The sequence below is a fragment of the Syngnathus acus genome, chromosome 21 (assembly GCF_901709675.1).
Source record: "Syngnathus acus chromosome 21, fSynAcu1.2, whole genome shotgun sequence".
Classification (NCBI taxonomy): Eukaryota; Metazoa; Chordata; class Actinopteri; order Syngnathiformes; family Syngnathidae; genus Syngnathus; species Syngnathus acus.
The window spans coordinates 10,324,206-10,351,552 of record NC_051105.1 but is presented as its reverse complement, the minus strand read 5'-3'; the positions used below and the strand labels follow the sequence as shown (position 1 = coordinate 10,351,552).

Sequence of the window (27,347 nt, the reverse complement as noted above, 5' to 3'; positions counted from 1 at the left end):
AAAATACAATTTTGAAGATGGTTTTATTTGATCAGAAATGATCAATTAATGATGACAGTAAAATGTGCACTCGCGGTAGAATGCAGTCAAATACAAGCAGCAGCGTTTTCACTACATGGGCCATTGGTAATTTACAATTGTTGCTCTTGTTCAGTTGAGCCAAAACACTAAACAATAATGTTTAAAAACATGTTTACTGATTATTAGGGATGCATACCGTGGACCGGTACTTTTTGGTACCGTAGCACCCTAAAGATTCGATACAAACGATACCACTCACGGTAGTTTCTTTATCGAGCTTCCGGCATCTGTTGATAAAATCCTAACGATATGCATCCCTACTGATTAAACACACTGATGCCTTATTTTGATTGTAAAAATGACAGCAAAGGTTTTCTTGCTGTTTTGTGTAAAAATGAATTAAGAAGAGTGCCTGGGCTTGGCTGTGAACAGTCATTATTCCTAAAGTCCTTATCAGAGGCACATATTTACCGTCCAGCGGACCTTGATCGCATTTTATTTTCCTATTTTTTTTTCCATGGACCATCATGAGTCCAACTCAACATTTACACATCGAGGGACAGAACAAGCAGAGATCGCATGATCCTTGACTTGTTTGTCTGGCCTAACTATTCTACTTAGTAGAAAAGAGATACTGTGAAATCAACAACTATATTTCAATGAAAAAGTAATGCAGATATTGGCACATGTATGAAAGGTATTTTGTTTTTATACATTGAAACCTTTGTAATTCATGGAAGCTTAAAAGACAAAATAGTGCTTTTGACTTCACTGTACAATACAAAAGTGTTGTACATAAAACATCAATGTTATACATACTAGCAAAAATATCATGTTTTCATAATGGTGCACATTCTCCATAAAAAAACGTGAATATCATATCTGAAAACATACTTTGTAATTATCACTCGTAACTTTATAGTGGTAAAAAAAAATGTAGGCCTTCAGACCACACACACACAATGAGGTTTACAAAACAAACAAAAACCAAATGATTTTGAGTGTTTCTGCAGGAAGATCAGCCACTGAAATATGAAAAAAAAAAATCAAATCACAAGTGGCACCTTTGTCTGCTCAGCGTGGGCACTTAACGGTGTGAGACGACAACATGAAACATTGCCAATGTCTTTTTGGGAGCTACCTGGATCAGTTCAGCAGACAGAGTCGGTATTGATCGGCAGCCGTCCGCTACGGCGGTTCTCCTTCTCTCGTTTCTCCTTCTCTCGTTTCTCCCGTTGCTTCTCCAGCTTCTCCTGGGCCTTGCGCATTTCCTTCAGCTTTTTCTTGATGGTGGATCGGTCGCTCTGACTGGACACACCCAGCACCTGAAGGACATTTTCAAGGAATAGTGGTCAGTTTCTTTTTGGGTGCAGGGAACACAAACGGCCACAAGAGGGCAGTCTCAACTTATATCCACAAACAGCCGCTTATCCACTACAAAATTTGAATTGAGGAATTTCTACCTTCAACTTGTCACTGTCCAGCTGCAGTAGCTGCTGCCCGTCGACTCCCTTGGCAGTGAATTCCACCGTGTACTGGTCCATGTTCATGCCCATTAACCAGTGACACACCTGTTGATTGGTCCAGTCACAGATGGGACGGTTCTGCCACTGGTATTCTTTTCCCGTGGCCACTGGCTCATCATCTAGACTCTACATAAACACATCGAGCGATTTGGTAAAATTCAAATACAAACTCTTGGCTTTCTTATGGATTGCGTTTCAAACATTTTTGTAGTGGAAGCCCTTGAGGAGTGCAAGTGTCATGCATGATGTGCAAAAACATTGTTGTTGAGCTGGTAAAAGAGTGCAACAAACAAAAACAACCACACATGCTACTAAGATGACTACATGCTATGTACAACGCTCCATGCTAGACGACCTACTCCAGGGAGATCATCCTAAAATGCCGCGTTGGGGGGGGGGGGGGAGACATCAGAACAAAGAGATGCTTCAACACAACTAAGCAGTCATATTGTTCTGCGGTCCATCAATGTTGTAAAGAACAGAACGTGAAGCGCTAGTTTATGGCACGCTACAAAAGCTAAGTTGCTGCTTGCATTAACCAAACCAAACGACTTTAAGACACACGCACGCACACACGAAGCTCTCTTCTATTTCCTCTCTATTCAGGGTTTAATCACAGCTGTGTGGGGGAGGGGCCTAAAAGAGCATGCTTGAGAGTGTCCCCTTTCAGGCCCGCCAAGGCGTCCCACACAGCTTTTGTGACTGCGCAACAAGGAGAGCACTCACCTCGCTGGAAGAGAAGATTAAAGTGTGTGAGCGCCCAGACAGATTGGGTTCAGCGACTAACCCAGAGAGGTCTGAACTGGGACTGGCGGGGTTACAATCATCTATGACTGACAAACTCTGGTGGGACAAGCGGAAACAAGGAACGCATTTACAACACAACACATCAACAGTTCTTACAACGGCTCAAAGCTACAGGCGGAAAAGGACAGTGAATCGAAAGCATTTTTTCAGCTACGGGAACTGACCGTTAAGGTCTAGACACCGAACCGCCAGCAACGCTACATTGACGTCTAAACTATGACTATCAACTATTTCGTCCTCAAACTGTCTCTACTACAAACATGTTGAAATTTAAAGTTTGCTATAACACTACCACACATAACTAGCAAGGAAATGCTACATTTGTGGAGGTAAAGGAAAGCCAGCACCAAAATGTTAGTAGCGCTCTAATTAGAGAGGACAAAAAAAGGGGGCTTACTGTACCAAATCTAACGAGCGACTGAATAAAGACGACCAGGAGAGATTTGTCTGTTTGAAGAAAAACAGGCTCGGTTGAGTGAGACATGGACTGGCACGCTCGGCTACCGAAGTTGTAGCAGCCACGTCTCGCTTTAACAGATCTTGGCTTTCATGAAGACGTGGCCCAAAACACTTGTCAAAGCATGGTGTGTGTGTGTGTGTGTGTGTGTGTGTAGGAGTCAGCGCAAAAGAGAGACAGAGAGAGAAAAAAAGCCAGTAACTTGACTCGAACGCGTTTGATGTGTTACCGTTTGCACATGAGTGAAAAGTCACCAAATTCTTTGCTGCTTAGCTCTCCGTGATCGCCAACATGTGGATCCACTTTTTGTGGCTTTTGCATAATGTCGTGTAGTTGGATACAAAGTCGCTCAGAGCAGATGTTTGGAAGTGCGTACTCGTCTTGCCCTTTCGGCGACGACAGTGCGGTGAAATCGCACAGGCCGGAAAAGGGATCAAGTTCTGGGCTTTGCTGATGTTTTTGTTAAGTCGAAATTCATTACGTGAGAAAATAGTCCTGCATTGACTCTGTGATGGGTACAAATACACCGCTTCGGGGGAAAATCCTTAATACCTTGTTCTTGCGATCCTGGCTTGGCTCACTGTTGCTCTCGGCGTAGGGCAGGCTGCTGCTGGAGGAAGACGGCTCCCTGTCTCGCTCCTTCTCTTTGTCTCCAAACCAAGAGAAGGGCATACAGGTTGGGATGGAGGTCATGGATTCAGCTGGGGACAGGTTACCGCCAGAGTCTTCCAGTAATTCTGCGGAGCCCCTAAACAAAAGGTGGGAAAAAAAAGAAAATATAAAAATAGTCACAGTGGCCACTTCCTGTTTGTGATATGACAAATGGATGGATAAAAACATGGTTCTGCGTTTTAGTGCTTGTGTCCACAAGATGGCGCTCACTTCTGTGACTTATAGGATTACTTGAATATGTTGACCGCTGAGCTAAATATTTACATTCTGTACTGCGTGAAGAGTAAAATGGACCCCAAAGATAGGACCAGTCGTCACAGAATTACTATTTACACTTGGCATTCCATGAAGTAATTTGGCCTGGTTGAAGCACAACAAAATGTCACTTGTGTTAAACGTGATAAAGTGTAAGAAAGGGGTACCTGCTGTCCAAAGACATTCTCATGGCCTCCTTGTCGTGTTTTCTTCCTTTGCCGCCCGACTTGCGCAGGCCCCTGGTGTGGTATTGAGCGATTCAACGTTGGATTAGGAAGTGCAACAATGGTGTAACATAAATTGTGAGGAGTTGTTGAAACATACCCAAAGTCGGGAAAGCGTCTTTTAGGTTTTGTAGCTGATGTGGGTTCAATTATTTCATCTGAGAAAAAAAAAAATCAATTCCCTGGAGAAAAATGCTGTTATACTAGTGAGGTCATACCTTTGAGCACTTTTTCCTTGACTTTGGATTCCTTCTTTTTGACATTGTGCGTCAATCCCGAAGGGGATGCTATGATTGAGGAGTCATTGAGAGCTAGCAAAGACTGGCCTCCGCCGCTTTCAATACTGCCACCCTGTGACGGCGATAAAGACGGGCTTTTGGAGAGCTCCGTCTTGCTCGCCAGCTCCTCTTTTGTTTCGGCCGCATCGTCTTTTTGTTCGTTCTCGGGATAGAAGACTGGTACTGGGAGGGACAGGCTCTCCTGGAAGGAGCTCCTTCTCTGAGGTTCCCGTTCCTCCCGCTCATCCTCCTCCTCAGTTTCCTGTTGGGACAATGTTGATTATGTATTAGGACAATGCAAGGAAGACGCGATTAAAGTTTCTGTATTGACTGACTGACAAAACACAAGTCGCGCTGTATGAAAAACGTTACCGGTGATCTACCAATTTGAACTGCTTCTAAAATGTACTTTGATCTGTGCTAAACTTGTAGTGACCGCATTGTATTCATGAGAGTTTTCCCGGCTGACCTGCGAGTGGCTCGGGGACAGCGCGAGAGTCTCCTTCAGTTTGTTGCGAGAGGGACGCTGCCGTTTGGCCTTCTGGCCCAACAGGCCTTTTGCTTTGTGTGCACTGGTGTCCAACAGCTCCGTCTCAGGCACAAGCTCCTTCCAGTCTTCCTCTACAGAATAATAAATATAATACCTTTCTTCCTCTAAATTACTCAATTCTAAATATAATGGTTAGTGTTTGTACCTGCAAGTGAGTCCACTGACTTTTGGGAGCAAAGGTGATTTTCTGCCATGTTCTGTAGATCCACACCAGATTCCAGGACAGCTATCTGGAGACAAACACCACAGAGTAAAAATCTCACTTTCGTTTGTCATACCGTATAAATATGTTGTAAAAAATAAAAAATAAATAAATAAATATTTTTACCCTATTCCGCAAGCTCTCCAGCTGTTCTTTGTACATCCTTTCGTTTTCATCTATAGTCTTCTTCAGCTCTTCCTCTTTCTTCACAAAGTCAATCTCTCTGAAGAACATGCAATGAAGAGAGTTTAACAATATAATTCCACATTCCAATTGATTGTGATTTCACTCTCCATCTGAACTCACTTTTGCTGGTAGTCTTTTAGAAGTTTCTTTGCCTTGTTGTATTTCTTGTCCAAGGTCTCATACTGGGCTTGGGTTTCTGCTAACTGTTCATTTATTGTCTTGCACAGAGCCTGGGTTTCCAGCCAATAACTCTCCAATTTGAGGATTTTTTCATTGCTATCTTCAAACTTTTGCTCTAGTGCAGATTTTCTGGCTTCCCACAGTGATCTGTCCTCCTCGGATTCCCGAAGCTGTGTAGACAAAAGTAATGCGTTATGTACAGGTTTTAGCTTACAGCACTATGAAGAAAAAAAAAAAAGCACATTTTTTACTCTTTTATAACCTTGACGCGAGTTGACTGCGGTCATACCTTTTCCTTCAGTTGATTAATTTCTGCTGATGCAACACTGTGTTTGAGTTGCAGCTATGGGAACAGAGAATGACATTTTGCAAGATAATTAAACGGGAACTTTGATTTCCATTTGGGACAATAATAACAGCAGCGCTGCGTGGGGGCGTTTGTACCTCTTTAAATTTGAAGGCCATCTGAGAGCTGTCCATATTAGTCGGCATAAACAGAGCCTCCGAGTCGGGCAACTCAAACACCTCGACTTTCCGCCCCGGAGAAAAATTGGAGCCAAGAATCCTCTCATTCACTGCGTCGTCGTCATCCTCGAAGCGCTCCTCCTGAAAAAATGAGATCACGCATGGCATCACACACACGGCAAACAATAACACGCCCTACAGGCCCCGGGAACATGCTCTGCATGTGTCAACAACACTCCCGGCGGCACAGTCCGGAAGTAAATTCTGGAAAGATATCCAAACATCGGCAGGCTGGCACACAGAAGGCTTAGCGTGACGGTCGAGTCTGCAACATCAAACACGTCATCTCTGCGACCACACGTGAGCGTGACGGTCGAGTCTGCAACATCAAACACGTCATCTCTGCGACCACACATTCATACTATACACACATATTTTCCTTGCTACAAGTTGAGCCTGAATCCTATTTAACATTCTGCCGCATTCAGTACAAATAACCAAAATGGTGGATTCCTGTGGTCGCCTGATCTACAGAAAGCAAACATTCCACAACTCTGGTCGGAGAACACCTTGAAAAGTAGCCCCGGTGGGCTTACTGGCCCGCGGCTGCTCTTTTCCTCAGTGGGCTTTAAAGTGACTCGATTGGGCTCGCTCTGGACTCTGACCTCCTCTGTGGAGTGTTCATAGGGATCATCCAGGTGGTGGTGATGCTGCCTCTGTTCTTGGTGATGCTGGTTCCTCTCCTGTTCCAGCGTCTCGCTGATGAGGCGGGCTACCTCGCTCTGTGTCCCCGGCTTTTCCCGACCAATCAGAAAACTATTTGAGGGAATATAGCAAAGATGACGTTTTCTAAAAATCATCAGATTTGAAATATTAGTCTTGAAGGCCTTCGGGCTAACCTCACGGTGCCTTTGGTGTTCTTGAGAACAGTTGCTGCAAAGAGTTGGGTGACACCCACCAGACTGACGCCATCCACCTCCACTATCTGGTCATTTACCTCAATGCTACACAGAGAGAAGACAGCCATGTTTGCACAGCACAAGCGGGGAGAGCCATCTTCAAACAATTAACAACATACACGGTATGAAAAGGCCCAGGAAAGACAGGAAGTGAGATTATTTTTGTTAGCTTCCTTAGGAGGTTAAAAATAGAAGTGGTTATGGGTCTCGAGGCCTCGTCTTGAAGTAATGGGAAGGAGCTGTGAGGTCACTCAAGCGTGAACATTTGGACCCACCGGCCATCTTTTTCAGCTGCTCCGTGCTCTGTTATGGTTTTGACAAAAATGCCAAGTTTCTCCAGTCCCTGGTCAGCTCCCACTCCCATTCCAATGATGCTGATGCCGAGGCCATTGTCCCCTAGACGCACACAAATCACCCCCCAAAAAATATATATATCAAAAGTTGGAAAGTTGCATGCAAATCGGCTTAATTTTAAATGTCTCAACTTGATGGGAAACATTCATACTCTGCTATGTTTGGAATATGGAATTTGATGAATCGGGCAACAGACATTCCATCTGAAATGTCAAACTGGAGACGCCCATAAAACATTTTTAAAAAAAAGTTTCCACTTTCCACACAGCTTGGAGTTAAAAACAACTTCTGAAATGGCTTCATTGCTTATGACTCAACTTGGGGAATCCGCTCGAGTGTCATCAAGATCACCTTTCTCAATTTCCACCGGGAATACGTCCATCTTCTCCACTCTTTTCTCCAGCTCATATTCAGCAGATGCAGAAACGGGGTCCACGTCATCATTGCGTCGATCATACTCCTCGTTAGAGAAGGTACTGAAGACCTGCGAAGACATCCATTAGCTACAGATGACACAAATTTTAATGAGCTGGCAACATTTCAAGCTGTTTTATGGTTTGAACTATAAGTCTACGCACCCAAACATTGCGCAGTATGGCGGCACATAAGCAGGGAGAAGAAAGTAGGCCACAGCTGGGGCTGGCTAAAAAAGCGGATATAGTTGGGATCAATTCTCCAAGACAAGTGTTAGCACTGTTTCAAAGAAAATGTGAGTAGTCCAGAAGAGAGAGAGAGAGAAAAAATATTCCACAGTCTCCATCCAAATGGGCAAGTACTCAACGCCAGCTTCAGTATTACAGCAATCAGATGTGTTGATGGAGAATTTCTGAAAGTCGACTCACTGATGAACAGATGATGGCAAAGTTGTTTTTGCTAGCTTTTCGACCTAATTTTACCTACCTAGTTTAACAAAATAAGGGTGACTAATTGCTAATTTGGAAAATGAGTAGCGTTGCAACCTGACATAATCACGTAAAAATGTCTGGCTTGGCCCTTTAAAGGTTGACATCCTCTGTCGGGGGCTATGGTGGCTTGCCGAGACTTGAATAATCGGCCTCAGCGAGTTTTCGCCTTACAGCTCGAAGCGATGTAGTCGTACGGTCTTTTGCACCTTTAAGCGTGAAACCGAATCTCCTATTTTGGCCAAATGAAAGAACCCCTAAAACAGATATTTTATAAAATTGTGACTTGCAGCATTGGAAATAGGGTTATTAGGTGAAACAAACTGCTCAGGCAGAATCTGTGGATTCAGCTTCCACTATCTCCCCCTGACATTCCCCCCCTGACTCAATGCCTTGACTGTTGCTATGGACTCCCAGGCTTTTTATTTCAACAATGTTCTGCCGTTGCTGTAACCTAATCAACCGCGATCCTCCTTTACAAGAGGAAAAGACAAGCAGCAGGTTAGCAGAAAAACATCTTTTTTTTTTTTTTTAACGCATTTCTTTGACACCCCAAATAAAGTTCACACAGGGGTCGGTCATCGATCACTTATGTTAACTCTGCATTTCTTCTAAAACTACACACTAAGAAACAACCGTGGTAATTTATCCCCAGCTCAAATGCAGATGTACCCTGAAATTATAAGCGTTACCATCTTTGCCTCGTCGCCCTCCCCACAACAGAATACCGATGTGGGAAATGAGTTAGCAGGAAAGCCAATGAGGGAAATAGGCGGGCTGACCACAGGGTGGAGAATCTGGTAACATAAGCAGACCGACAAAACGCAGCTTATCAAAGTACAAAGTACAGTATGCTGTAAGAGCTCACGCTAAGACAGGCGTGGCAGCAGATCACAGCATAATTGAAGCTATATACTCTTGGCTAACAGACTGACAAAACTATTTACGCAGGACCTCGAGCAAGAAAAAGGTGGCGCCGAAAAAGACCAGCCAGAGCGCCGTAATAGATTGTCATTTTCAAAAGACGTGTAAACTTGAGCAGGCTCAACTGGTTTGCTTATAAATGGCCCACACATGCTGCTTTTGTCTCATTGGCTGAAAATTTGAAATGTAAATATGCTCTGAATAGTCTGATCACAACAGCAACACTAAAGATGCGACCAATACCTAAGACACTTTTAGAAATAACCGCTTCCTTATTCCCAACAATACTCTACATGGGCAACGTAACACATAAAATCCGGGTCAACCTCGTCGTCACTCTTTGTTCCCAAGATAACACGCCTGGCTGTGTTAATCATTCAGTAACTTAAGTTTGTCAAAGCTGCACACTTAAACATGTTCTTCTCCGGAAACCACCAATCCAATTTCATTTCCTAATAACATTTTAATGTGTGCATTGTACAGAAGATAGGGACAGTCTTAAAAAGAGCCAAGTGACGAATAACACTAGCAACTGCTGGTTCACACAATAATCCTTTCTTTCACCGGACTTGGGTTACGCCGGAATCTAATCCTGCTTTGTGACACGACCATAACGCAATTTCTTTCTGCCAGTCAGTGTGACGGCTTGCACAAGCTTTGGCTTATTTACTCACTTTTTCCTTTGCCAACTTGCGAACTGAGCCTGAGGTAACGGCCAGGTAAACAATGTCATGTTGAATGTGACTAGCTCAACGACAGGATTCAAATTTGAGCTCAAAATGGTTGTCAACTAAAAACAAAAAAAACATTCTCTGTCGCCGCTTGAAAAACTTTTGTTTGTGTGCCCTGGTCCCCTCTCCCAGAACCCCCTGCCAGGATGACTGAGAAAGTAGAGGATCCGCACACGGAGATAACAGAACATTTTAGAGCCTGAGTAAACAAAATATTCACAGCCGTGTTGGATTGCACTACAATTATTATTTTTTCCCTTGTTTTATCAAAAATGCTGATAAGATTAGGATGGGAGGACTAACAGTACCAAAATAGATTACATCCGATGGAAAATGACTTTTGACACATTAAAACAGAAATGTACTTAAAATGCTTCTGACTCTGACATGCACAAATATAGAAGTCGGAAAAAATAGCTTTTGTCCACTTTGTTTCGGCATCCTCAAGTTCTACTGTTGTGTTTGTGACTTTTGAGTGTTAAAAGGCGGGCTTGGTTGGCATGGTAAGTGACGTGGGTGTCATTAAATGATTAATGTTGTAAGCGAGTTTGCATGTTGCGTGACTCGGTGTGGCATGTGGCCATCAGCAACTAGTGCATCAATATGTTTTCTTACCAGAATGGGATCTGCGGAAAACTGGATTTTCCTCTTAGGTGGAGGTGTCTCTTCGTCTGACAATCCCGGGGCCTCATAATAGTCATCATACTCTGTGTAAATCTCCTCCTCCTGGTCTTCTTCTTCCTGCTCCTCATCGTCCAGTAGGACCTGGTCTACATCCTTGTCATCCACAAAGGCCGCATTCTCGATACCATAAACCGGGGCTCCATTTACGACGGTCTTGTCACCCTGTTCCTCGAGCTCTCTCTCATCATGTTCATCTTTAAACCCTTGTATGTTACCATCCAAGACAGAGTCTTTAGTCTTCAGTTTTCCCGGTTGACATTTATTAGTCTCAACTTCTGATGGCCTTTTGTTTTTTTGCGAAACAAACACGTCGTCTTCAACATCCTCATCTTCATTGTCCTCGCTGCCAGAAGATTCATTCTGAACCACGACAAGCTCTGCCCGGACCACGCCGACCCCTTTGGAGGCAATTGTCGAGGTATTTTCCTTGGTTGGACTTTTCACCACACTGTTGTTACTTTTGGCCTTTTCAATAGATGTGGTTGCGTAGGTGTTTTCAAAGGCAGACGTTTGCTGCCTCACATCACTTGGGGGTTTGCTTTTATCCCCGACAACAGATGTCTGACCCAATCCATCCCCGGACTGTCGCTTGTAGCCATGGCCAAGCGGGCTTGTCGGTTCTGGTTTGGGAATGCCGTCAGTTGTGGTGGAAATTGATTTGGAAGCCGTGTTACTAACTGGGAGTGTGGATTTACTTGACGTTTTGTTTGTGACGCATGTTGCTTTTAATTTTTTAGCAGCATCAACATTCACGGCCTCCTTAACAGAAGTGGCTTTGTGTAAGCTGCCCCTTGTTGGAGAAGTCTGGATTGAGTGTTCAGTCATACTGTCTAATTTAGCAGTCATCGTCCCTCCTTTGGCAGCAGCTTTGTTGTTATCCTCTGAGTCATTCCCATCCATAAAATTCTCCAACCGTTTTGACACTCTGGGCATGTTCTTTTTTTCATTCTCAACATCCGGTCGACATTTAACGCCCGTTGGAGATGTTTGCTCCAATTTGAAAGTCTCTGAAGATCCCGATGCCCTCCGTGCAGTTTTGCCCTCATCAGATGCACTTCCGAGAGATAGACGGTTGACTAATCTGTTTGGCGAATGCTTGTCAACAGCGGGCTGCTCGGCGATGCCCCTCTCGAATATCTTCCTGGTCACGGAAAACTTTTCTGCCAAAGCCACTTTGTCAATCTCCACATCATCCCCTTTGGGAGTTTTATCTAAATTGAGGGAATCTGGGCTTGTCAAGCTGTTGAAGTTAACTCTCTGTGAGCTGAGTGGAATTTGTGGCTTTGGTGGAGTCACCTGGGCAGCATCAGACTTTAAAGTTGCTTTCACGTCTTGCGGCGGCTGCTCCTCTTGCTGCTGGCCGTCCATCTGTAGGAAAATGTTCTTGATCTTGTTAACCCTGGTACCGAAAGGCCGTCCCCGGGAGTCCTCGCGGGCGTCGCTGGAGCCATTTGCATACGACTTTGCAGCACCTTCTGATTTGGAGCCATCAAAGGAGCATTTGATAGCATGGAAGTCAGACTTGTATGCATTTCTGTGGGGGGAGGCGCTCCTCAGGGTCCTCTCACTTCCTTTACTTTCGGCTTGAATCATGTTGCCGTGTTTTTCTTTCCTGCTGACTTTAAATTCAAAAGATACTTGGCGATGAATTAATCCCTCTTCACCTCAGCACAGGCAGTGCCATGGGTCCGCTTTTTACGACTAAACGCACACAGCGAGGGCATCTGAGAGGCAAAATATAAAGTTAACTTCTTTAATACTATGTATTTGAAATTTACCTTTTCACACAATTACACACAAATTACTTCATTGTTCATTTGGTGTACACTGCTGCACCAATGTGACTTTTTTTGTCCTTTTGTTTTTATGTTATGACATTTTGCTTTTTAATTAGTTTTATTCTTGTTTGGAATTTTTCAAATTGCAGTTTTATTTATTGCTATAAATAAATATATATATATATATATATATAGTTTTCTGTTTACTATTTTGTTCTGATCATGTTTATGGCTATAACCTTTTTAATTGGAGATATTAAATATTGTATGATTTTAGATTTTTTATTGTTGCAAGAGCACATCGATGCACACTTTTATCATCCCGTGAGTGAATCATGAAAAAAGAGCGGAAATAACATCTGATCGGACTGGCCGACGAGGCGCAAAATGCTTCAATCAATTTGCGAGACGTGCTTTTACGAGTCCGAAAGAGTTTTGTAGCAATTGGGTAACATTGTTCAAACGTTAACTTTCGGTGCATTTTTGGGCTAGCGTACAAAGCCTTTCGTCACTTTGGTTAGCTTAGTGTAAATCAATTTTTATTCACTAGTCATAACAAGGAAAACTACCCGAAAGCAATCACTTTATTACTCAACCTCGAGTAGATTGTGATAAAAAATGTAACCTCGAGAAACGCATAAAAGTTTCCGGGCACATAGTTAAAAGCAGCGTCTATGTATCCATTGAACAATTCACTTGGTCGTGTGTGTAGTTTCGATCAGGAAAATTCACCAAAAAATACAAACGCGATCGCGCAGAAAGACAAACGAACCGAAACAAATCTCACCTCCGATTCGGATCATGGCGTGAGGCGCCGAAAGATCGCCCACGATTTCGCCGTTTAACCGAGTCAAAGTTGCGACTTCTTCGCCCAGCTCAGCGCCATCATTCCCCGGCCGAAATTGTCCTGCCTCCTCGCGCTCCCAGTAGACCTGCCGGCGGGCGGGCGGACGCGCGTGCACGGCGGTGGCGATGGTGACGGAGGCGGGGTGGGGAGTGGAGTGCCTCGGGAGCGCGCGCGCATTCCAGGACAGAAGCCGCTATACTACTCGACTATGCCCACCTTCCAGCTCTCCTTTCTCCACGGAAACACGACGACTTGCAGCACAAAGCGTGGGAAAGGGCTTTTCTGTACAGCACATCTCCCCCCCAGGACATTTGGGCTCTTTTAAGTAATGGCCATATTCCAGAGAAGGGAAAAAGATTTCGAGAACTTGCGCACAAAATAGTTTCCCTGCAAACCTTTGGTTGAGGTTATTGGTGCAAAAGATGCGAGGCCAATTATGAAATGCAAAGGAACACTCCGACCAAAGAATGTTAACCTCTTTTCAAATACAAAAACATTAAAGCATTTAATTTCTTGTGTGATTTTGAACAGACTGTTTTTTTTGTGATTTCAAATGATCAGATTGCAATTTATGAAATGTAAGAAATTTCAAGAGATCCACACAATAAATTTTGTTTCCTCAAATGTATATCTTCTTTCTGAGTGAGTGTACTCAAGAGTCCCTCGCTGTTTGAGAACTAAAAAAAGATCATGTTGTACATTGCATTAAATATTTATTCTTATGTGAACTGTTAGCCAATGCTAGCAAATTGTCAGAGACTTATGTAACAACATGCATAATGGACTTTTGTGCTCAAAGTGGCATAAGCAGATGGTGATCTATTTCGCAGACTTTTTTTTGTGGGGCATATCCACTTTTTCACTCCCCCAAGCTCTAATCCAATTGGCATATTTAATTGCAAAATGCATGAATTGTGGACCCCTCATCACATTATGTTGAGTTTGCTCGGAAAGATAAGCACGACTTGCTTTTTACACTCTTCCATCACACCAATGTTGTGTTGACTAGTCAGCCAGTTGTCTCTGGAAAAGGCGCAATTTTGAGGCATTTCCGTTGGTTTTATCAGACCTCTCATTCCATTTGAGACAAGCAGAGCTGATAGGCTGAGATTTATTGAGCACCGCTCATGTGTCCAATATTTGTGTGTTGTCATTTTGGACTACTGTGACTTCTGTGCCATTTGAATGTAGATTCAAACATTTCGTAACCACGAGGAGTCAAGCTCTCTGGAATGAGAGGAAAATATCTGAGCAGGGTCAATTATCACTGCTCTAAACAACATTTCCTTTGGAATTTAGATAAGCTCTTCTCAAATCGGACATATGTAAATAAATGTTTTGTATAAGTGCCAATGAAAAGGTTGCAATTAAATCATGCCTTGAGATGAACATGCATAAGTCCCTTATGTGGTCACGATGGCCGAGAGGTTAAGGCGTTGGACTCGAAATCCAATGGGGTTTCCCCGCACAGGTTCGAATCCTGTTCGTGACGTCTTTATCTTTGATTAAATTGTCTTCTGTGGAGTCTCATACTTTCCATTGAGCTCTCAGATTGCTTTAATTCTTTGGTCTTGTTTTGATTTTGTGCAGTCCATCATTAATTTGGATAAAAATGCATGTGTTTACTATTTAAAGCTTTCTGGATCATCTCCTAGCAACAGTGGGTGTTATAGACACAGTCAGTGGGCTTTCTCCTTGGGGTAACATGGCATGCTGCAGCCAAGGGAATGGTTCCTATGGCAACCTCACACATTTTTGAAAAAAAAAAAAAAAAAGCAAGATTTTGAAAACCAAGCTGCAGGTGTCGGTTATCTGATCAGATACAAATCAAACGCTGATAATAACTCTTGGACGTCCAACGTTGGAAGCACACCCCTATTGTATGTATGATTTCTCCAAATTCCAGCGAGGGTTACAAACTGTCGACACTGCAGACTTTCATGGAGGTATGCAGCGTGACAGGAATGTGAGTGTTATTCAGAATGTGGTCCAAGCTTAGCCTTCCATGATTAAGTAGTTTTTGTTTCTCAATGGGCAACGCAACGAAGCAAAATCTTCCACAATAAATTTGAATTCAAACCTTTTCTGTCAGATATCCCTTAACAGCGTGAATGCTGCGCTCTTATGGCTGACATGTGTAGTGCATTTTATTTTATGGGTGCCAGAATTAAAAACAGATGGCCATACAGTAAAGTAACAATAGAGAAAACCTGTAAAGTGTCAAACTAGTCACATAAATATATCTCATGAAGTCAAAGCATAATAAAAACATCCATCCATCACTCTTTAGTAATTTCATCAACAATCATTCTCAGTTCAAGGGAAATAAATTAAAAACAAAATCATGGATAGAATTTCCACATAGAGTAATTAAATGAATTTTATTTAAGCATTGAGCAATTTTATTGATTGTTGGGTCAACATAATTTGTTTTGGTTAATTTAGCTCTTGTTTCAGTTTGAGACTACGACCACTAGAGGGAGGTAGCGAGCTTTTAGAGAAACTGTCAGATTTGTGTGCGTTATTATCAACAACAACAAAAATAGATTTAAAGTTCATTCTTTTCCAACAATATAAATGACATGCAATAGTTGATATTTTATAGGTGAGGCATCTGTTGATTATCTTTGCTACTGTTCTCAATTAGTTTCCTGAGTGAGACGGCTCATTTCCTCTGGGACGAAGGGCGTCGGAGCTGTTAATTTCCAGGCTGGGTGTGCAAATCAGTGTACTTGTAACCTGTCACCCTATATGAATCCAGCTGTCGTGCGTGGAAGTAACCGGCTTCGCATCACCTCTGCCACCACCTAAACAAGGTTTGTTTCCTGCGAGATCAATGTTCATCAATGTTGTGACACGCTGCGTGTGAACTGAGCTTGCTAAAATGAAGCTTGGCACTTATTGAATAGCTGCTTTATTTTGAAATAGTTGCCATGTTTACAATTTTGGCAAGCTGTATGTGAATTTTTGACATTTCATGCAGATTTGTATTTGAAACAAAAGTCATTTGTTCCAGCAATGTTTCTTTTCTTATCTTTGAGCCCTTTCGTTCCACAAATTCTGCATCCAAAAACCGTTTACAGCTTTGCTTTGATTTTCTGTTGTTAGATTTCTTGCAATTGAAGCGTTACCAAAGGGAAATCTGCATAATTCATTTGTTTACTGATCATCATTTGGCTTTCAGCAGGGGGTAAGTTTTCCTGAATAATTCTCTGGCCCACGTTCTTATTAACTCCTGCCAGTTTTGCAAAAAGCACAAAAAAAAGAGTCTTTTGTGTGTGATGCTATCAAACTTGAGCGGATGCCTGTTGGTTCTGATGACAAACTCCCAACCCACTCCCCAGGGTGACATGCTGGCAGCCGTTTAATTTACTTTAATTATTTTCATGAACAGTGCTAAGAGCATTAAGTACATATGCACAATAGTTTATCTTCATATGCAGTTTGCTCTCTGATCCAAATAATTTGACAGCAACGTTTTGTGAAGGCAGATTTTGTGCCGCTCTTGTATTGGATCTCAGTAAATTGTCAGTAATGCTGGCATGTGGTTGACTTCCTTTGCCAGAGAAACCACAACATTGCACTCAAACTAGGTTATCTCTTTTTTTTGTGTTGCTTTCCAGGCTATTCTCATAAATCCAGTTTACCAAACAACTCGACTCATTTTGTTTTCATGACTTGTACTACATATTGTTTGCATGCTAAGTGCTACGCCAAATATGAGCAGTTCATCATTTAACCATGCAGTTTTAATATTGTGAATTGGGGTAGTGACTAAGGTTTTTATGCACCTCGGCTTGTGACACAAGCTAGGACTCTGTCCACTGCACGCGAGTGATCACATGACCTTTAAACCAACAGAAGTGAGAGGAGCTGAGCAGTGCCTGCATCACTTTTCTTCTCACTTCCCTGCTAATGGCTAAAGTGAATAAAACAAGAATTGTAAGGAAGTGCATGGCTGGGTGGAGGAAGCGTTGATATTTTTCTTTTAAATGTCATGAAATGCTCGCCATTGGATGTGATTTAAGTGTGTCAACAGTGCTTATGGCTGTGCATGTTGCTCATCTGTTTATGCTTCGGGCGTAACTGAGAGTGGGTGGGGGAATTGTGTTATGTGTCACTGTTGTTGGTCCATATAGAAGCAGCCTGCAGGAAAAGCTGATGAAGGGGAAATGGCAGGGACACTGTGCGGGGGGGGGGGGGGGGGGGGGGGGGGGGGGCGTGTGTGTGTGTGTGTGTGTGTGGGGGGGGGATCTAAGAAGTCGGTCACATCCCAGGCCGCAGTCCCTTCGAGTGCATGGCAAGAGCAGGATGATTCTATCTCTATTATTTGCTTATCCGCCACGCTCTGAGTTGTTACATCATCAAACGACCCCAACTCTAAATGATAAGATAAGGAAATGACCATCATTACCTTCAAATAATACAAATAGATGGCAACAAAAGATTAATTGCGCCACACCCACAATAAGGCAAATACTCTCTTCAAAGTTGTCTGAAAATCTGCCACGTTTAGAAAGAAAGAAAATCAGAGTGGCTTTCATTTTCGGAGGTTTGGGTGTAAAGCAGTTTTGGTGCCTCTGCAATTGAAGCCTTGATCAATTACAATCAGGATCTAATTCATAAAACGTATCGTTAATAAAAAGTAACTGATGCCCGCCGAAAAGGTTGAATTTTTACTCATAGATGCCACAAGTTGTCGGCAAAACAGTACATGAAGCTCTTCAACTCATTTCAACATAGTTGCCGAGTTGCCACAAGATGGCGCCAAAGGGCTACAAGAAACTCCTAAACTCACTGTAATATAGTTATTTAGCACCAAGATACACAAACCATGACAACTTGAAATGCCAAATCTCAAGCAATCCTCAAACCTATTTTTTAGAAGCAAAATGTATTTTGACTAATATTTGAACAAAGATAATCGAGACCAAAGGAAGTGAGGGAGGGAGAGAGAGAGAAAGAGGGAGGGAGAATGCGTTAAGTAATCACCTAGCAACCACTATTCCGGCTGCAGAATGACACAGCCAGCTCACTTTGCTCTCTGAGGGACAGAGCGGCCACGTTGGATGTCATTTTTAATCCATGTCTATTCTGTGTCTGGGATTAAGAAGGCGTGTCAGATTTTCGGTCAATAACATCGCAAAGATCGGCGCTAGCAGGTGAGCAACATTTTGTAATTGTTGTCCAGTGTCTATGAGGAGTGTTTTAGCTGGGCAGGAAACTTTGTGTTCACTTTACAGAATTCAATTCTTGTGTTTAAAATAGGTATGAACAACTAATCAAATTAAAATTGATTTATGCAGTGTTTACATAATTTCAGCACTTATGTACAGTCCACTTTCTTACATGGAGTATCATTGTCCCATGAAAAATAAAAACCTGGAAAAAACAATTGCTTAATAAATCACAATTGCAATATTTAAGAGAAACAAAAACATAATAAGATTTATTCAGACTTAGTTGGGATGTGAGTTATGGGTCCACTGAGGTAGCGTTTTCAAAATCAAATTGTGCATTCATGCACAGTGATGCTCACAATGCAACAATGTGTTCAAGCATGAAGGAAGCCCAAATTCAAGAGAACAATACATTGAGTCTCTCCTTTTCCAAATATGTGCATCACTTGGAGATTCCAAGTGAGTTTGGGTAAACTTGTTAGGATGTGAATTGGCTAGCATAATGCTAGCCTTCAATGTAAAATCCCATTTGGCTGGCTAGCAAAAATTAGCATTCACGGGAGTGATTAACCATAAAAAAAACAATGATCACACTAAAATACTGCAGTAACGCACACAGACGTGTAATATAACAATACCCCCAAATTTTCTCCCTAATAAGTAAAACCTTTGCGACGTATTCGAAAATGTCACGGTTCTGTTGAGCGGGATGCTCTCAAAGTAACTCTTAATGGATGACGCAAATGTCATTCTTAAAAATAAGAGATGAGTGCTTTTCGCACAAGTGATGAATGTTTGTAATCCGCCTTGAAACTGACGAAGCCCCCCAAGACCAGGTTGAAAGGTTGGAACCCTCAGGGAGGGGGCGGGGCGGCTTTATTGGTTCAGTGGGTTGAGTTCATTTGCTCAAGTGTTGTTTGGTTTTACTGCACCTCGCTAATGCTAAATCCCTTAATTGTCAACAAACTGGCTCGCCCAAACGACCGTGATGGTTTCGTTTCCATTTGAAGTCCAAGTATTGATTGATGTTGAAAAATACAATCTATAGAACCCGTAGAAACAGAATTTTAGTTGTTCTAATGTTGCACAGTTGAATGAAATGCTTTTAAAATGTGTTCATTTATATTTTATACATGAATATTTTTTAATAATACTGACTGTCACTTTAAGAACCGTAAAACCTGTGAGTTATTGTTCACTCAATGACAACTATTCAATCATTTTAAATGACGGAAAATCTTCCTTGCCTAACTCTTAATTCGGTTTAATCACGAACCCAAGCTTGACAAATATTTAATGATTCACTTCTGGTTTATTTTAATTGGATTAGATTTGTTGATTGGACAAACAGGATTTTATTTTATTTTTTTAATTATTTTAAATTTTATTTTTTTTTAAACAAATGCCCTTAATTCACTAAGCTGTTTTTATTTTTCTCCCATGTCAGAGTTCAACTCTCAGCTGATGGTAACTTGAATATTTGAATGGCTCATTAGCCTCACTGTGTTCCTTTCCTAAGCGTGCATGGGTTCAGCACGCTGCTCATTACATAACATCAACGATGACTGCAGGGAACAATGATGTATAAGACTCAGTGCGCTCGCACCGTCATGCTCTGATGACTCGGTGGCTCTCCGCATGGCCAATGCCATTAAAAAGGGGCTACGCGCTCACCTGAGAGATGTCTAATCTGGACGCTTGTGTAACAAGATGAAAGGAGGACTTGAAAGAGAGTTTCCATATTATCTGCAGAGATTGCTTGACATCAAGCATGAACATGAAAGTGCAATATGGGATTGCAAATGTCATTTAATATGTTTTCAAATCTAGTCAATTTGATTTTATTATAGAAGTTATCATCGGTGCTGGGCTGGAGTCCTCGCCCCCGACCCCCTGTGGTGTGATGGAGGCTGACGCTGACAGTGAGTAACAGCGTTGTTGTTGTTATCTGTTGGGACGCTTTATTCATCATTTTATCACGGTAGTTATGTGTTGAACCTCACACTTAGGCTTTGTTCAGTCCAACTCCTTCCAGCGTTGAAATTTGATTTGTAATATCATGAAAGATCTGCAAGACGGGTATTAACGTTGACATGAGACAACATTGTGATGTTTTGCACACACAATAACTTAATAAAAGTCATCTTAAGCAGACCTCCTGTCTGCCAGACCTACTCTGTTTACAATAGTTGCATTGTTCTAAAGGCTGATACTTTTGTTCAAGCTTTCCTGGTGCAAGTTAACTTAATATTGACCGAGCTTTGCTCAAACAAAGTTCGCAGTGTTGCTTTGCGGTTGTGTACAATGAAAGCGGTAAGAATATTTTTCCCCCCCACAAAGTTGAATCTCTTCAGGGTTTTGCACAGGATGTTATATTTTTATATTCCTCACATTATATAACAATTGTGTACATATTGTGTTCATTAGTTAGATTCATTTTGTAAATATTAGCAATTTTGACATTAGACATTTTAATAAAAAAAAAGCAATAGAAAGACAAAAGCAATGTTAGGAGTGTCCCTGTTCTCTTTCTCCACTGTACAATGGAGTACTTCGCATTTTGCACTATGCATGACTACATTAAAAAATCATACAAGAATCCTGCAATTAGAGGCGGCTACTCGCTCCTGCACTTATGTGCGTGTAAATTAAACATGTTTTCATGTAGAAACACAGAGGCTGCACTTTTGCACAACCTTGATGATGTCATCGTTGGTCAACTGACGGTCACACATTCGGTAATATGCGAGTTTTCATGTTCAATCCAAGGATGTGATATGAATTTTTTTGGCTCGAGTGCCACATTCAAAAACCTAATGAGAACACATTTAAAATTTTACTTCAATTTTATTTTCCTATAGTTAATTGTCTATAATGGCGGTCCTTGCAGGTTAGCTAGAGCGGCTAACTTTTAACCAATCACAGCGCACTTATCGACAAACAAACATTCAGACGTTGAACCTCAGAATGAGGTCATTATGCAAACCGCTAGTGCACCGTGCTGACAAAATGGACGCAACAAAATGTTTTTTATTGTTTTAAGTTAAGTCAAACAGCAAATTGTGATAATATTTCCTCTAATATTTTCTCAATCTCCTGCTCTTCCAAACAGGAATGCCGGACAAAGAGAACATAAGTGGCAACTTGTTAGCTTCTACCTCCAAACATCAAAATATGGTACGTTCTCCTTTCTCTGGAGCGCAGTCAGAACCTTATCTGTAGCAACATCCTTTACAGTTACGGCATAAATAGAAATCAGCCACGAAGGTGGTCTTTGTTTAAAGTTGGTTTAAATATAAACATGATGGCTGCCCAGTCTTCCATCCTGTCCCACCTTGCTGTTGTTGTCCTTTCCTGCCTGCCTTACATAACGTGACGCTCCAGCTGATTGATAGTCTTGCACAGGAAATAGTACGAGACCACTATGGCGACATGATTACCGCTTAAGGGAAACAGAAATCTGGAGCTGTCATATTTTGTCTCAGATTTACTACATTTTCAGTTTTGAAACGAATAACTGAAGAACTTCTCCGGTTACGGTATGGCATATGAATAAGCGATGGCACTCATTGCACATGACAACAAAGGTGTCAGTGTGCAGCAAAGCATGTAAAATACATCTGAAATGTCAAAACGCCCAAAAAAGCAAATGAGTGAAATGTACTATACTGGATGTGTGATGTTTTTTTTATATAAATTTTTTGAGTTCAGGTTGCCTCTGAAAAGATCCTGCGTGCAGGGAAGGTTCTCCGTAACGCCATCCTCTCCAGTGCGCCTCACATGATCCGAGACAGAAAGTTCCATTTGAAAACATACAGGTAAATTGAACATCTTTTTTGGAAGGCGGGCCTTTTACTGAACACGGAAAACCGTCACACTGTACCTCTGTAGGTGTAAAAAGGAGGCTCGAACAGGATTTGACATTCCTTAAAGCAAAACTACGCGGAAATAAACTACTTCAGGTTCCGGCTCTCATTATCATTTCAAATTGACACTGTCTCAAACTAAATAAGCATACCACCATCTAGTGGTCAGCAGTGAAATTACATCCAATCAAATTGAGCGTTATTAACAGTCGATGGAAGGTCTCACATAGCCTTGATGTGTTTTACCAGGCAGTGTTGCGTGGGAACAGAGATGGTGGACTGGCAGATGCAGCACAGCTCCTACGTGCTCTCTCGCCTTCAAGCTGTGGCCATGTGGCAGGTGCTTCTGGAGGAAGGCGTTCTCCGCCATGGTGAGACTCGGTGTGACGCCCCGATCGATTGAGCGCAATATGTTAAGCGTGCCATTTTTCTGTGCTCATTAACCCAGTGGACCAGGAGCCAAGCTTCCAGGACAAGTATCTTTTCTATCGCTTCCTGGACGATGAAGAGGAGGAGAGCTCTTTACCCAGCGAGGAGGAGAGGAGGGAGAGCCAAGAGGAGCTGCAGGATACTTTGCTACTCCTCTCCCAGATGGGGCCTGACGCTTACATGAGGATGATTCTCTGGAAGCGGCAAGAATCCCAGATAATTCATTTCACGTCATCTGTGTAATGTTATGATAACCTCACGTGACATATTCTCTATTTCCAGGCCGTCGGAGAGAACGGAAGATGATTTGGAGATCATTTACGAAGAACTGCTCCACCTCAAGGCCTTAACGCACCTTTCCACCACTGTGAATGCTTTTCACTGAATTCTTTATATCGTATAAATATAAATATATAATATAAAGAGTGACTCTTATCATTTGCCCCTCGTGTAACGATATTGCTCCTCTCCACGCAGGTCAAGCGAGAACTGATGGGGGTGCTCATTTTCGAGTCCCATGCCAAAGCCGGAACAGTGCGTAAGTAATACGATAGAATCAATGGTGCTATTCACTTCTAGTTCCAAACAGCTCGCAGCTCCTTAAATTCCTTCCCTATTTTTCCCATCAGTGTTCAGCCAAGGCGAAGAGGGAACATCGTGGTACATCATCCTAAAAGGCTCCGTCAATGTGGTCATTTATGGAAAAGTCCGTTTTGGGGAAAATCATCAGTGCTGTTGTGTTGTTTCTTTTGGCTAACTGATGGCGCTAATGTGACCTCGCTACAGGGTGTGGTCTGTACACTTCACGAGGGAGATGATTTTGGCAAGCTTGCTCTTGTCAATGATGCTCCCCGTGCCGCCTCCATTGTTCTAAGAGAGGACAACTGTCACTTCCTGAGAGTGGACAAGGAGGACTTCAACAGGATTTTGAGGGTTTGTTTCTTTTGGACACACGCCGCTTGCCACGCCCACATACTCTTGCTAAGCTTTGGCGCCCTCTGTTGGTGAAAAATACTCTTACGCTGATTATTTTTTTTCCGTCACATTCGCTAAAGATTAAAAGCCCCAAACTTTTCTTTGAACAGTACCATCATTCAGCCCATTATTAGCAAGCAGCAGTGTAAATATGTATACGTTTGATTCATAAGGTAGCAACGTTTTGTGTGATTTAAGTGTTCATATTTAAAGTACATAACTGATTTCATTTGTTCAAATATGGATCTCACACTTTTTCTCTGCAGGACGTGGAGGCCAACACAGTGCGCCTCAAAGAGCACGGCCAGGACGTCCTTGTGTTAGAGAAGAGTCTCAGTAGTAATCGGACCTCCAACCATGGAGCCTCAACTTCCCATTACAAGTGAATAGCAACTTCTATTATGCGTTAGGGGGTGCTGTTTCGTGATTTCCCATTTTATATGTTGCTCCAGGTACAAAGTAATGTCCGGGACACCAGAGAAAATTTTGGAACACCTACTTGAGATGATGCGAATGGATTCTCAGTTTTCAGAGTCAGGTAAAGTCTGTTGCCCAAAAAAAAAAATAATAATAATAATGCCACATGTATTTCATGTTTTTTTTTTTTCCTATTTCTCTTTGCCAGATTCCGCCTTAGATGATTTTGTGCTCATGCACTGTGTCTTCATGCCAAATGTTCAACTCTGTCCAGTGTTGATGGCTCAATATCCTTTCCGCACTGTTGAAGTGTATTTAGCAAAGATCATCTTCCAGATCTTCAACTCTTCATTCTTAGCTAGTCCTTAACCGGTGCCCACCTACCACGCTCAGGCCTCGCAGGGCTCCGAACAGGAGAAGCTGGACTACACGCTCAACAACAAGCGTCGTGTGATCCGCTTGGTCATGCAGTGGGCCGCCTTGCATGGAGATCATCTGCAAGAGGAAGACACATCTGTGGTCTTCCTGGAGGTCAGTTGCAGCTCATCAGAGAATACAGTTGATTTCAAAAGTCTATACACCCTTGTTGTTTTTTTGTCCAAGTATTGTCTTTGGATGCATTGACGTTTATGTTTTGCAGGACTTTCTTGTGGCTGTAGCTAATGACGTGAAATCACTTCCACCACTCAGTGAGCCACTACCAGAGCTGGAAAAAATTGTAAAGTACAAGTATGTTTTATCATTATAAAACCTTTTTCAAAGCGGCCTAATAAAAGCAAATTGTGATTGTTTTGGTTTTTTCTATTCTACATTTCAGCACTGACGATGCCAGGACTGCCCACAGAAAGGTTCATCTAAATTTTTTTTATTCTGATCACAAGTTATGCTTGAAATTAATTTATTCAACTCATTCACAGCACAAAGTCTTACTGGAGCAGTTTAATCGGGGAGATGACAAGTTGCAAAAGTGTCAGCCCATTAAGAGCAACGACGAAAGTGAGTCAAGTCCAAGCGGGTGAATCAATGATCAGATGCTTCAGTTGGATTTTATTCCTCCCTTGACTATGTCCTCAGTTCTGTTCAAAGTGTTTTGCTGCGACCACACGTACATCACAATGCGCGCCCTCGTTTCGTCCTCGGTCGGAGAGGTCCTGCATGCTGTGGCCGACAAGATGGGCTCAGTGGAGGACCTCCTACTGGTCAGTCTTAGCTCAGCTGGAGGTGAGAGCGTTTAGCAGCTCCAAAGGCGCTACTCTAATTGAAGGGTGTTTATCGGCCATCTGTTGTGTCGATGAAAAATAATTATTGTCTTGTGTGAGCAGATAAAGTCGTGTTCAAACCAAGTGATGTGTCCGTGTTCTCCACTCTCACCGTTAATGGACGTCTCTTTGCTTGCTACAAGGAGCAGCTGGATTCTTTGGTGTGCTAATAAATTGTCTTATTTGGCTTATATTGTGATATCGTATTTAAAATATATTTTTGTGTGTGTGTAGACCCCCCTGCCGGAGCAGGAGGGTCCTTCTGCAGGCTCCTTGTCGAGTTTTGAGTGGATGAGCACCAAGGATGTTGCTTACCATTTGACACTATATGACTGGGAGCTTTTCAACTGCGTTCATGAGGTTAGTTGAGCGAGAGAAAATTATGTAACAGCTCTCTTAAAACTTAGGCAAAAAACTTATAATATTTCATTTATTATAGAGTGCTATATTAAAAATAACAACCCCTTTCTTGCCAGCTTGAACTGATCTACCACATCTTTGGGAGGCAAAATATGAAGAAAAGCACTGTGAACCTGGACCTGTTCCTAAAGAGGTTCAATGAAATTCAATTTTGGGTGATCACGGAGGTCTGCCTGTGCCCGCAGCTCAGCAAGAGGGTGCAGCTTCTCAAAAAGTTCATCAAGATCGCATCCCAGTAAGAATATTCATTTCACGTCGTCTCACAAATTGAACTGCATTTCATGATTACTTTGTGCGATGTGCCAAAAGTTGCAAGGAGCACAGGAACTTAAACGCCTTCTTCGCTATCGTCATGGGGCTGAGTAACCCAGCGGTGAGCAGGCTGAATCAGACCTGGGAGGTTGGTACACATCTCGCCTTTCTTTTCCCCCAGTTCTCAATTCCCGAACGTGCATGAACACGATCTCCCTTTTGTCTTTTCCAGAAACTTCCCAGCAAATTCAAGAAGTTCTATGGAGAATTTGAAAACTTGATGGTAAAGAAAAGAGTTTGCAATGCATTTTTAGATTTGGATGATGGATTACAATACAGCGACTCTTTGGGCAGGATCCATCCAGGAACCACCGAGTGTACCGACTGATGGTCGCCAAACTCGAACCTCCCATCATCCCTTTCATGCCGCTGTTGATTAAAGGTCAGCAGATGTTTGTTTTGTCACAACAATTCAACATGTTTGAACTCTTGCTTCCTATTTCTCTTCCGTCCAGATATGACATTCACTCACGAGGGCAACAAGACTTTTATAGAAAATTTGGTCAATTTTGAGAAAATGGTAAGGTTTGAGCTGATTCTTTCCCCATGTACTGTAAATGCTTTTTAATCATATTTGGTTTGTCTCTTGTCACCTAGCGAATGATTGCAAATACAGTGAAGATTGTGAGATATTGTAGAAGCCAGCCATTCAGTAAGTCACCGCTTCTAACTAGCATTTGTACAATAATGAAATCTTAGAGCGATATGAAAATATTCCTATAATCAATTTGTTATTAAACAGGTCCTGAGTCACCAGTGGTGAACAAAAGCCACCCTGACGCGTGGCGCTTTGTGCGTCACTTCAGTGTGATTGACAACCAAAGAACGCTGACCCAACTCTCTCATGAACTCGAACCTCGCAGATCTTGATCCCCATCAGGGAAGGCTGTCTTACTCGCAGCTTCCTTACTGCTGTTGCTGCTGTAACGTCAACACAGACAATCACTTGGAGGAAGTCATCAGAGATAATGAGGTGCTGTTTCCAAATGTGGAGGTTTTTCCTACGCTGTATTTCCACCACCATCACTCTTAGCAAGCAAATTATTGCTCATAGAGAATATCAATTCAGGAAAGCAGGTAAACATTTCTCTGGGACTTTATGTTCTTGTTTATTTCAGGTATAAACTGTATGTGTTGCGTTAAATGTCTCAATATTCCTCATATCAATTTATCTTTTTGTATGAAATATTATTTATACATATTTGTGAACTTATGTGCTGTAAATTATACATAAATATTTATTTTGTCATTTGCATGCAGAGTAATTTGTTTGACTACAAATGTTTGGGAGTAATGGAAAATGTCAGTCGAAATATACTCTGTATTTTTATATAACACATTTAACACTAGTGTCTTGTCCAAGGACACTTGGACGTTCTGAGCCCAGATTTTAACAAATCTATCACGATTCCTGTAACTGTTTTTCCAATTGATTGTTTTATTATTATGGCCCAGCAGTTCTCGTTTTTCCGATCGTCGCCGATACT

General features: G+C 42.2%; 2 protein-coding genes and 1 non-coding gene across 9 annotated transcripts; 2 read left to right on the top strand and 1 right to left on the bottom strand.

Annotated features, from left to right (window-relative positions):
- Nucleotides 1-4: 4 nt before the first annotated feature.
- ppp1r9ala (protein phosphatase 1 regulatory subunit 9A-like A) lies at nt 5-13,092 on the bottom strand. Of its 4 annotated transcripts, XM_037240379.1 has the most exons (21): nt 12,943-13,092; nt 10,309-12,101; nt 7,488-7,620; nt 7,058-7,178; nt 6,723-6,827; nt 6,489-6,639; nt 5,803-5,964; nt 5,648-5,701; nt 5,299-5,528; nt 5,119-5,215; nt 4,936-5,020; nt 4,710-4,861; nt 4,181-4,502; nt 4,063-4,120; nt 3,906-3,977; nt 3,364-3,559; nt 2,757-2,801; nt 2,274-2,390; nt 1,485-1,673; nt 1,163-1,346; nt 5-1,046 (listed from the first exon to the last, which is right to left on the bottom strand). In XM_037240379.1, the coding sequence occupies exons 2-20, from the start codon at nt 11,968-11,970 to the stop codon at nt 1,173-1,175; spliced, it is 4,125 nt and encodes a 1,374-aa protein (XP_037096274.1). In that variant the 5' UTR covers nt 11,971-12,101; nt 12,943-13,092; the 3' UTR covers nt 5-1,046; nt 1,163-1,172. The 4 variants fall into 4 exon arrangements, with proteins under 4 accessions (XP_037096274.1, XP_037096273.1, XP_037096275.1 ...); XM_037240378.1 differs by having other exon boundaries at nt 5-1,346; XM_037240380.1 differs by lacking the exon at nt 2,757-2,801 and having other exon boundaries at nt 5-1,346.
- A 1,320-nt stretch (nt 13,093-14,412) lies between these two features.
- Nucleotides 14,413-14,494, top strand: trnas-cga. The gene has a single exon. It is a non-coding gene; the product is annotated as a tRNA-Ser (tRNA).
- Nucleotides 14,495-15,674: 1,180 nt separating this feature from the next.
- On the top strand, nt 15,675-27,113 carry rapgef4a (Rap guanine nucleotide exchange factor 4a). 4 transcript variants are annotated; one of them, XM_037240408.1, is made up of 28 exons: nt 15,675-15,818; nt 16,111-16,192; nt 20,033-20,104; nt 21,295-21,359; nt 21,894-22,000; nt 22,298-22,419; nt 22,497-22,680; nt 22,760-22,844; nt 22,955-23,015; nt 23,107-23,183; nt 23,264-23,410; nt 23,719-23,834; nt 23,905-23,990; nt 24,078-24,156; nt 24,250-24,400; nt 24,510-24,598; nt 24,687-24,717; nt 24,787-24,865; nt 24,944-25,090; nt 25,192-25,289; nt 25,363-25,488; nt 25,605-25,783; nt 25,858-25,948; nt 26,033-26,083; nt 26,155-26,242; nt 26,316-26,380; nt 26,458-26,512; nt 26,603-27,113. In XM_037240408.1, exons 3-28 carry the CDS (start codon nt 20,086-20,088, stop codon nt 26,728-26,730), a joined length of 2,526 nt encoding a protein of 841 aa, XP_037096303.1. In that variant the 5' UTR covers nt 15,675-15,818; nt 16,111-16,192; nt 20,033-20,085; the 3' UTR covers nt 26,731-27,113. The 4 variants fall into 4 exon arrangements, with proteins under 4 accessions (XP_037096303.1, XP_037096301.1, XP_037096305.1 ...); XM_037240406.1 differs by lacking the exon at nt 16,111-16,192; XM_037240407.1 differs by lacking the exons at nt 15,675-15,818; nt 16,111-16,192 and adding an exon at nt 17,952-18,164.
- The last annotated feature ends 234 nt before the right edge of the window (nt 27,114-27,347 follow it).

Bases quoted from the DNA above. Each gene is read 5' to 3' on its own strand.
- ppp1r9ala (XM_037240378.1), bottom strand. From the start codon at position 11,970: ATGATTCAAGCCGAAAGTAAAGGAAGTGAGAGGACCCTGAGGAGCGCC. The intron at 5,021-5,118 runs GTAAAAATATTT...GTTTGTCTCCAG, and splicing joins TGGAGAGCTTGCGGAATAGG to ATAGCTGTCCTGGAATCTGG. The intron at 3,560-3,905 runs GTACCCCTTTCT...CCTTTTGTTTAG, and splicing joins AGAATGTCTTTGGACAGCAG to GGGCTCCGCAGAATTACTGG.
- rapgef4a (XM_037240406.1), top strand. The intron at 25,091-25,191 runs GTGAGAGCGTTT...TTGTGTGAGCAG, and splicing joins CAGTCTTAGCTCAGCTGGAG to ATAAAGTCGTGTTCAAACCA. The intron at 25,290-25,362 runs GTGTGCTAATAA...GTGTGTGTGTAG, and splicing joins AGGAGCAGCTGGATTCTTTG to ACCCCCCTGCCGGAGCAGGA.